Source organism: Quercus lobata, chromosome 5 (assembly GCF_001633185.2).
Source record: "Quercus lobata isolate SW786 chromosome 5, ValleyOak3.0 Primary Assembly, whole genome shotgun sequence".
Taxonomy (NCBI): domain Eukaryota; kingdom Viridiplantae; phylum Streptophyta; class Magnoliopsida; order Fagales; family Fagaceae; genus Quercus; species Quercus lobata.
Window position 1 is genome coordinate 87,939,651 of NC_044908.1, and position 10,668 is coordinate 87,950,318.

A 10,668-nucleotide genomic window follows, 5' to 3' on the forward strand; every position below is an offset into this window, starting at 1 on the left:
TTTTTTTTTTTGAGAAACTCATATAACCATTTAAAGTAGGAAAAGATCAATTTCAAGGATTGAGATCTGGTGCAATAGTTAGGGCAATTGCACCATACAATAGGACATCAATGATTGAGATTAAAAGTTGCAAAAATTACATTTAAAAGTTACAAAAATTCACTTTTAATCTCAACCCTTAAATATATATATATATATATATATATTTTTTTTTAACTCTCAACTTTTTACCATTTCACTTTTACACTTTATTTTTTCACCTCTCTCACACACCATGGTTAATTGCATGGTTATCTATTGCACCAGATTTCAATCCCAATTTCAAAAAGCTCAAAATATGTATCTTATGGTTAATTTGGGTCGTAGTGGCGGCTCTAGGATTATTTTCAAGAAGGTCAATAAAAAACATATATAACCAATATATAAAGTTTTATATTTGCTTTCTACGATATTTCTTATTTTGAAATCGTTGCAATTTATCTTCCTCATCAATCCTACAAGCTACATCTCTTTAATGTATATAACCAATCAATCATTCATTCACTTATCTCTCATTTGATTGATTTATTTCAAAAAATTTAAGATCTAGCATTTTTATAAATCTTAAGATTAACATATTTCTACTTTTGTTGTTGGGTTTTTTATTTTTTATTTTTCTAGATTTTAGATCAAATTGGTTTTTTTTTTTTTTTTGGTTTAAAAAGTCCTACATTTATTAAGAGGATCATATTCAAGCTTATTTTAGGTGGGCTTTAAAAAAAATTATGGTAAGGTGTTTTAATATTTATTTTAAGGGGTCAAAACAAAAAATAAAAAAATAAAAAAATAATATTTAATATTTTTTATTGCCAGTTCAGGGGTTCATTTGAACCCCTGGGCTTCAAGTGGGGCCGATGGGTAGTGACTGTTGAGATATAAAATATATCGGTCCAGGTCTGTCCAAAGGCCTAAATGTTATTGCTAGTGCAATTGTAATATCACAATTCACAAGTCACAAAATGTAATTCCATCCTTTTTCCATAATCTTTGCTTCAAGAAATTGAAGACTACTTATTGATGTTCTATTCATCTTCAGGTGTGTACACCAACACGGCACAGGAACGTTAACACATGTGAGACAACCATGGGCTTGTCATTTTGTTATGAGATGTACACCAACGACTATAAATGAAACTTCCTTTGAACTAAATTTGACGACGTTATTAAACGATAGAATCCAGAGGACAGAAAAATTAGTTTTTTTTATATTATTTTTTTCTTTGAGATACAAATACGGTATATGTACGAATACGATGCCTTCTTATTTAATCCAGTAAACAAATCCTGTGTTGCTATATATTCTGGACTGTGGTTGACTATAAATGTCACTACTCACGAGTCAATTCTCTTCAATAATTTCAGCTTCTACTTTGAAGCTCTTGTTCCCATGTGAAAGTAGACAGTTCAGTATTCATTTTAGCCGTGTATCTTGTTGGACTTCATTTCATAATGTTCCTAAACATACATGACTTTTTGTATACTGTTGGTTTCACTTGTAATTAACTTTCTCTACTAATGGTCTGTTCTGACATCAATTCTTACTTTTGAATAGAAGATTACTGAACTAATTCAGCCTGTGATAAAATGTGTGTTGTTCCCCATTCAGTAATTAGCTAGAAATACTTTTGTATCTCAAGGTTTCCAAAGCATGGAAGCTATAGGATATAGAAATCTAAAAGAGACAATTAACTCATGTTTAGGGTGTGACGAAATGAAACAACTATAGGGCCGTAGAAATCTGAAAGAGATTATCGACACATGTTCAGGGTGTGCTCAAATGAAGCTGTAGATGAATATCACTCTTCGTGTTGCGATAAATTTTGTATAAATATAATGTATCTTAGTTATGAAAATGATACCCATGAAAAATACTTTGAAAATAGTATGAGAATAGCATAAAAAATGTAAATACAATGTACAGTCCCTAATTAGATTTTTCCTTTATATATTTTGATGTGCTGCTTTACCACTTCGGGCCATGAGTATAAAAGATGTGGCATCACAATAGGCAGCTGACCAGTTTCAAAGCTCGGTGATGAACCAGAAAAAAATGTGAGAACTATGAATGGGAGGTGTAAACTGCCAAGATCCTTTGTCACAGCGCACAAGTCCTTGCTTGCCTCAGCCTTACAATGACCCGACTCTAATAACGTGCAAACAGCTCAAGTACTAGAAAGAATAATGGCTGATTGAATGCCCCGTGTCATCAGATAGCTAAGTGCCTCCCAAATTGCTTGGAGAATCACCCAGGAATGATGAACCAAATCATTCATATACCACACTGGCTGATGGAACATTATTAACACACTAGCACTTCTCTCACCTGCAATATTATCTTAGGTCATTAATGATCAGAAAAATGAAATTTAACAAAATCGTGCACTCGTACAAACAATTTTTTCTGTTACTTTAGAAACCACCACCTGCCTCTATAGTGAATGATAAACCTAATAACCAGCCATTAACATTCAAACAAAAAAGATAGGGAAAATTGTAATTACAGATATGCATAACATCAATTGCCTAGTTTCCAATTCATGTGTATCACTTGTTGACCTCATTTCATCTTGACATCCATGACAAGCTACATTCACAATGCTGAATGGATCCTCATCGCTCAGCATAGTTGCATCTATGAACTTGGCATAAAAATTTATAGACGATGTAAATGATGTAGGGCAGATAGGTAGGGAGCTTTGTTATTCTAACATATGAAGCTTTGCAACCAATGGAGCTTATCAAATATATCTTGCACCAGAATGTAAGACATGGCTATCTGAGGTGCATCCTTGCTTAACAATTTTCACCAATATAAAACTGTGCTTCTCCAATAGGTTTTAACTGCATTAATTTTTACAAACAAGGTCAATGATCCAGGACAAAGTATAGAAAATAGAAAAACATACTTATGAGCAATGCTTGACATATTAATCAGGTGAGGATACAAAGATGAAACTCTGTGTTGTTTTTTGTGTTTGATTAATAAGCGCTGGAGTTGTTGTAAAGAAATACTATTGTAGTGGGGAGTGTAGTTATTGAGAGGGAATATCTTCAAAGCCATTTTGTATGAACTAGCCTGTGCTGCCATATTTATATTGTTCTACTATAGATAATATGAAAAGGCTAACAGAAAATAACAATAGCTACCTGTGTTTGATGAGATATGCAGTACCAAAACCCCAAAGTTTCATGTGGTTCAATTTCAGGTACTTTGCAAATAAGTGGTTGCCTGAGGTCAATCTCAGAAAACACAATGGGCAATGAACTGCAAAAGAAAGATTGGATAGCTAAGAACATATGTTTTGTGCACATAGTCACCACAAATAGATGTTCAAATCAGAAAACGGAAAACCTTTAATGTTTGCCTGATGATGAGGAGGAAATGGAAACATTAAGGCTTCAAATGATGAAACTAAAACCCAACTTTGCAAGTCATCATCACTATAAAACTCACCACCATGGTGCACAACACCATTTTCCATGCTTATAACTTTGTGCGACTAACTTAATGATCCTCATCTGTGATTTGAGTTGAGAATGACAACCACAATTAAGATATAAATGCCGTGAAAGACAAAAGAAATTTTAAACAATTACGTGCCAAATATAGAACAAAATAAAGCATCAAATTGATTCTTGAAGGACAATTAGATAAGATTTAGTCAATGGCTATATCAATATGCAAAAAGGAAAGACTAACTTCATTGGCAATTTAGAATCTTTGTTCATATCCCCAAGTTCTTTCCAAAATTCCTTGTAATGTGTGAATTATCTCTTCTAGCTGGGAGAAATAAAGAAGCCCTGATGATCTGATCTTTAACTTCATTGGCCTCGCCATTCTGTTTGCCATTATCAGTTTCTATGGGCTCTTTCTATCAATCTTGCATAAAGTTTGAGTGGGGCTTTGCACACGCATTATTTCTTGGAGGCAGATTTGCAAGGTAAGGGATTAGAAGCCCAACATCTTCCACACAGGGATTATTCAAGGTTACAAGCATCAATTAGAAATTTAGAACTTCAAAGAAAGAAGTTTAATGATGGCATATTTATAAAATACTTAAATTGCAATGGACAACAATTAAAATGCTCCAAAATCAATATCAATCTTAAAAGTCAAATCTCTATTTCAAGGAGATATGACATGCAAAAAGGAATTTAAAATTATAACCATTAAAGAAGGGATGGATGACACATATCATCTAAGCAATCCAAAGAATAGTCAGAATAAATTTTTTTGGGCGACTAGTAGAACAAACAATTTTTTTTTTTTTAAGAATGAGATAAATTCAAGACAAATCAAGCAAAGATATCACAAAATAGTTCAACCTTGACACAACACAAACAACAAATTACTACAGAACATAGAAACAACCAACATGGCTACTCTAAACAAGAACGCAACACAAACAGCAAACTGCTGCAAAACACACAAACAACAACACTTTTACTCTAAAACAGAAACTGATATACCCCATCAGCCAAAAATTACCATTTTGCACACCTTGCAAACTCTAGCATTTCCTTGAAGTCATATCTGAAAAATGAAGGCAGCCCAAGCTAACTTGCAAACAATAGTTATGACTTTCAAGGAATGAATATTTCAGCATAAGAGAGAATTCCAGTCATTCAACTGCTTGCCTGGACTCTAGATATCTCCTACAGAACACACAAATGAGATCAGAATTGTATCCTCATTTACCAGCCATGTCAGGAGTGGGAAGTTTATCCGTGACAGTTAGACAAGAAATGAAGGCATTGCTTGCAAATAGCAGCCGAAACAAAAACCAAACCAAAGCCCTCCAATCAACAACCGAATGCTTTTCCCTAATCTTATTCCAAGTTGATCTACATTAACAAACTTCAAAATCAATAGAAAATAATCAACTTATTACTTCCTAAGCACGATGAGGAGCATAAAAGTAACGCAGCATTATAGCACTAATCAATATCACAAAACAGAGCTATCAAAGACATTCACACATAGGATAAGCAAAAATAAGTTTTCTTTTGTCAATTGAGCAAACAAAACAGGAGTTAAGGGGAAATATAGTGTATACCATATTTTGAGAGTCATTGTCTGATAACTGGTCAGCCTTGCTATCCCCACTTTCCTTTATGACTTGTAGTTTCAGGTTCATGCTTATTTCTTTCTACAGCAAAATCTGTGACCACCTAGATGGGGTTTTCTCTTTGAGATCGATCTTGATCTTCCTTTCTCATCCATTGTAAGTGGTTTGTGTTCATTTGTTAGTCTTATGCTATTTGTAAAGACCGGAGGACTGGTCTTTGATCTGAATCACAAGTGACAACTCAATTGAGATTATCTTGAGATAAGCTAGATGTAAACTGTAGTTGACAAATCATTTGAAGCATAGACAGTACCAGAGTCCCAATTATTGTGAAATGGTCAATGATTTTAGGAAGTCCAGCCGCAACAACTTTGAGGGTCGTCCTCCAAAATTCCTACAGAGAAGAGTAATCTTTTAACAAATTTCAAACTCCAAAATATCACATAGCACAGTCCACTCAAAACTAGGGATCTCAAAAAAAATAAAATTTTTACTCCTCTGGACCACCAAAAAAAAAAAGAAAACCAACAATAATGCTAAATCAAATTGGATCACCTTACAAACCACTGAAGTCCTTCCTGCCCTTCTGCTACTCCTAATGAGTAAACTTATGAGATGCACAAATGAATAATTATTAAAGAAATAGATTGGAGCTGTTTGCAAGGTTGAGACAAATAAGTAAGCTAAATCTTAAATTTTTTTATGGCAAAGTAGACATATTTAGCATAGGACATGATCCTAGATGGTTTAGACAGTCTCCAACGTGCCACTAACACCTCCTATTGTCCTCATTAGTGTGCCACGTGACCACTTCCTCTTATGCAAGTTATGGTTTCCCGTAAGGAATATAGTTTTGAGTTCAGCATACAATAATAATCAAAACAACACTCTTTTACAACTTCTAGGATCACTGTAACCTAAAAAACATCTACAATGTTTGTTGGCCCTGAATTGTTTCTCATTACCCCTTTTCCTCTGCAGATTTTGTAACCAAAAAAAAAAAAAAAAAAATGAAGGCCAATTGTCTTTTTTTCTAAATTTTTTCTCTATTTAGAGAGTATAAAATGCTCTAACTAGTAATTAATTGCTTAGGATACAAAATCAATACAAGATTATAGCCCAATTTTGAAGAACTTTCTTTTCAACAATTAAGTACAGGTTCAGATCAATACAAAAATTTCTCAAGTGTTCTGTTAAGATAGCTATTCATATGGATGTAGCTTACCACTGTAGTGGCCCATTAACTTGATGTCACTGAAACCACTCTAAATCTTTATGATTGAACATTGGCTGCATGAATAGTTCATTGAACCACCTGAAAGTTATGTCAAAACCAAAAGGATAATTAATAACCTAATCAAGGTTTTGCACTGGTAGATGGGTATATAAGACCATCAAAGCTCAAAAGTTGAGCATGCCTTGAGGAGTACTAGAATGCCATTATCAATTGTCTTTGGTATTTCTACCTCAACCGTAAGCCCACCCCTCCTAATTTCCTGCATGAAACAGGGCTTTATAAAAAATCGCATAACATGATTGGCAATCATTCCATCTCAATTTTATAATAATGATTTTTGCATAAATATCCACATATCCCATTACTCTCCAAATTTGGGTTATAAAAGAATGTTTGCATTTACTGCAGTACAGATCAGTGTCAATGCCAAATTAAACTAAATTACCTCAAAAATCATAGAAGCCATTTCCTGGGTTCCGCCTCCTTTAATTACACAGACCTGAGTGAACATGAGATGGTAATAATTTTCAATTCCAGATATGGGCAAAAGAAGACACAATAGTGTACAATTAGATCTGGATTTACGAATGAATAGACAAGTTGATCTGATTAATGCTCCAATCTTGAATGTTGTAAAAAATTACTATGGACCCCTCATGATGCGCCAAGAATGATATCAGTTTGTTTATGGATGTAATTCACTACCTTTGGTGTCAGAGAAAATGTATTTCAAGCATAAAAGTTCCATATCCTCCTCATGTGAGCACAAAGGCCTCTTTAGTCAACACCATTTGGATCATGTATTCTTTCGACATCAAATTTCAAATTTGTGTCAAACACTATCATCATTAAAGCACAAATCCCAAAGTTGATCTGTAAAATCAAATTTTTAGTCTCTTTTTGGATGTCATAATTCATAACCAGGTCAGATTTCTGGAGATTGTATAGTATTTTGTAAATTGCATATCATTCTACATTAATTTTTTAAAAAAAAAAAAAAAAAAAAAAAACAACAACGACAACAACATTTGAACAAAATAAGAAGCAAAATAAGAAAAAAAAAAAGAAAGTATTTTGTTCATTTAAAAGTAAAAAAAAAAAAAAAACTACTTTATCAACAAACAAATTGAGCAATTTCTCCAACACCAAAACAAGTGATATGACAATTATAAGATATGAATTAAAAAATAAAAAATCAGGACTCAACCCACATGTATGTATATATTTCATTTTAAAAAATTGATTTGGTAACAGATACGATTAAAAGATTCACCATGTTAGAATGGGATTTAAGATCCAACAACACTTACATAATTTTCAGCTCAACATGAACAGTGTTGCAGGCACTGGATGTAGTCGTTATGATGTCAAGATCATCTTTGCATCAAGCTTTTCCACCATTTAAATTGATTTCACTGCCACGATCAAGTAATATGATCAAAACATGGAATTGAAATCAGGACCAGTAAAATATTACAATAAGAAGAGTAGATACAAAAACAATAAAGCACACAAACCTGCACTGTGAGGCTAGGGAGGAATTGACCCTTTTGGCTCTAACGTAAGAGTAAATATAATGTTGCAAAAGGGAGATTTAAGGTCACCCCAAGCTTCAATTTTATATTCCCCTTCTCTATCAGTATCATCATTCAAAAAAACTCTACTTGTAGCTAAAATTCATGACCCCTGACGCACAAACACACAAAAATTCAATGAAACCAATCAATAAACAGCTAAAGTAGTTTTGATAACTATAATTGTTAATCTGAACACACAATGGGATTGAAACAGTCAATCCAAAATAGGAATATTAGCGGTAATTAGGAATAAGAGTCACAACGTAGCAATATGGACACAGATTTAAATGCAATGTTCATAATGTTCATGCTGGTAAAATGGGAATCTCACCTTGCTTGCTCTTACTACCCAATCTCATAATAAGTATCCGTTCGCTTCACAAATCCCCCTCACGAATCCCCCTCTTCCTCATACTAATGCCCAAAAGAAAAGCACATTCGTTGTGTGTCAGATTAATCTAAATTCGGAAAATCAACAAAACTTGCAAGACCCATATATTATGATATCAAACCAAAAATGAACAAGAAAAATAAATTTTAATCAAAATCCATACCACTAAAAGATTGGGCCAACAAGGACCAAAACCATTAAAAAAAAATTATCAAATTTAAGCAAAACGAATTTTCAGCTTATGGGAATTATAGATATAAAGAACATTACGAATGCCCAGAAAGAAAAAATAAGTATGTTAGATTTGGAAATAATTAATGGGCATACGAGATTGAATGATTTGGTGGCAGTGGGTTTGTGAATTTGAGTAATCTGATAAAATATATCAACTTTAAATGGATGAGAGTTGCAAAATTAAAAATAAAAGAAGAAGACGAGGGAAGAAAAGAAGGAGAGTTACCTCTGACTGATTGTTTGAATCAAACTGGGGTTGATCGTTACTTTACCGTATGTCGATTGTTGGGATGTGAGAAATAATGGGCCAGTAATCTCCTATCTCTCTTTCATAACGTTGCTTGAGAATTGGACAGTAATGAATGAATAATTTCTGTAATGGAGTAGTACGCAAGAAGTCTGGCAGACACTTTAATTTGTGGCAGCCCTGAATTGTCAGGCTTTCAAGCAGTGGCATTATTTTTATTATTGGATCTGAAACCAAACCACTATCTTTTTCTTCTTCCACTTCTAACCTCTTTCCACCCATGCCAATCCATTCTTCCCAGCTCGGCAAATAAATAATTTCGAGAACTCTCAGGTTTGGGAATATATTTATGATGTGGCAGTCGTCTTTCTTGCTTTTGTTTTCGGATTCTATTCCTAAAAATTCATCTCCCCACTTTTTCACATTTTCTACACGCCGTATATTTAATTCTTTGAGTAACGGCAACTTCCCCAAAGGTGGCAAACACTCTAGCTGAATGCACCAATTGATATCAAGACTTTTCAAATTGGTATTCACTGCGGTGCTCATGACCCACTTAATTGATAATTTTTTCAAGTGTGATGGTGGTTCTAAGGCATTCAAAACTGCTAAATCACTCTTCATTCTTCTTCTACTCTCTTCCCCTTTCTCTTCGAATTGACCTTCATCGAGAAAATCTAGTTCCAAATCGTGGAGATGTATCTTCTTCTTCAACTGTGCATTCTGGGCCTCCCCTACATCTACCACATTTCCCAACCCATGCATTTTAAAGCTCCCTCGAAGTTAGTTCAAATGTTTTAATTCTCCAAGATTACATCCTTCTTTATCATCCTTACCACCTCTGTTGAAATCACTTAATGTCCTAAGACAAGTCAATTTCCCAATCCCATTTGGAAATTTTAGTTTGAACCAGCTATCATTTGTATTAAATCTAAGCTGTCTTAAATTAATTAGTTTACCCATCCCCTGTGGTAATTTCTTGAAATATTCACCATTATCAATATTCAAAGTTTGCAAATTACAAAGATTACATAAGATTTCAGGCAATTCTTCTATTTCAACATTCTCATACATATGGAGACACCTTAAATGTATCAAATTTTCCACTGCATCTGAAAAAATCGTAAATGGGCAATCCAAAATTAATGTTCGTAAACATCTAAAATGATGGCATGAGTCGGATAGGTGCATGTTAAACTCATAGTCCCTTTCACGAGAATGAAGAAAGAGTGTGCGTAGATTTTTTGCACGGCAAATGAGTTCGAGAATTTGCATTTCTTTTGAAATTTCTAAACTTAAATGGCAAAGACTTTTACAATCTATTTCCAAATTCTTATCACCATTGATTTCAAAACTTTCATTTATCCTAATTGATTGGGCGAAGTCATGCACAATATCATGCATTTTGCACCTTATTATTACCCCATTATCAATCTTAACATCTTGGAAAAAAGAGCATATGACTAAATTTTCGAAGTATTCTTCTCCCGTAATTTCCATTTCTTTATTTTCCCTTGTCTCAATATATCCTTGTGCCATCCATAGGAAGACCAATTGATCTTTTTTAAAGACATAATCTTTTGGAAAGACACCACAATATAAAAAACAAAATTTCATTGGCAAGGGCAAATCATAGAAACTCAATAATAATGGTGCAAAAAGACCTTTTTTAACATATTCTATTTTCCACAAATTACTATGCAAAATTCCCTCCCACTGTTCTCTACTGCTTTTGAAACGCATAAGACTTCCTAGAGTCTTTGCAGCAAGTGGCAAGCCTTTACACCTATTTGCTATTTGTTTGCCAAGGTCTTCCAATTCGATACGTTGCTCTACATTCTTATCAAAAAATGCTATTTTACTAAACAACAACC

General features: G+C 33.6%; 1 protein-coding gene across 22 annotated transcripts; it reads right to left on the minus strand.

Annotated features, from left to right (window-relative positions):
* Positions 1 to 1,823: 1,823 nt before the first annotated feature.
* On the minus strand, positions 1,824 to 10,112 carry LOC115991773. 22 transcript variants are annotated; one of them, XR_004092313.1, is made up of 15 exons: positions 8,774 to 10,094; positions 8,254 to 8,336; positions 7,863 to 8,031; positions 7,656 to 7,760; positions 7,051 to 7,218; positions 6,791 to 6,844; positions 6,575 to 6,604; positions 6,334 to 6,423; positions 5,664 to 5,703; positions 5,422 to 5,502; positions 5,097 to 5,330; positions 3,392 to 4,884; positions 3,187 to 3,304; positions 2,541 to 2,880; positions 1,824 to 2,362 (listed from the first exon to the last, which is right to left on the minus strand). XR_004092313.1 is itself a non-coding variant. In XM_031115676.1 (5 exons), exons 1-4 carry the CDS (start codon positions 5,175 to 5,177, stop codon positions 2,833 to 2,835), a joined length of 312 nt encoding a protein of 103 aa, XP_030971536.1. In that variant the 5' UTR covers positions 5,178 to 5,412; the 3' UTR covers positions 1,824 to 2,362; positions 2,541 to 2,832. The 22 variants fall into 22 exon arrangements, 1 of the variants encoding a protein (XP_030971536.1); XR_004092326.1 differs by lacking the exon at positions 6,575 to 6,604 and having other exon boundaries at positions 3,494 to 3,558; positions 3,740 to 4,884; positions 8,774 to 10,092; XR_004092316.1 differs by lacking the exon at positions 6,575 to 6,604 and having other exon boundaries at positions 3,392 to 3,558; positions 3,740 to 4,884; positions 8,774 to 10,090.
* Positions 10,113 to 10,668: the final 556 nt, after the last annotated feature.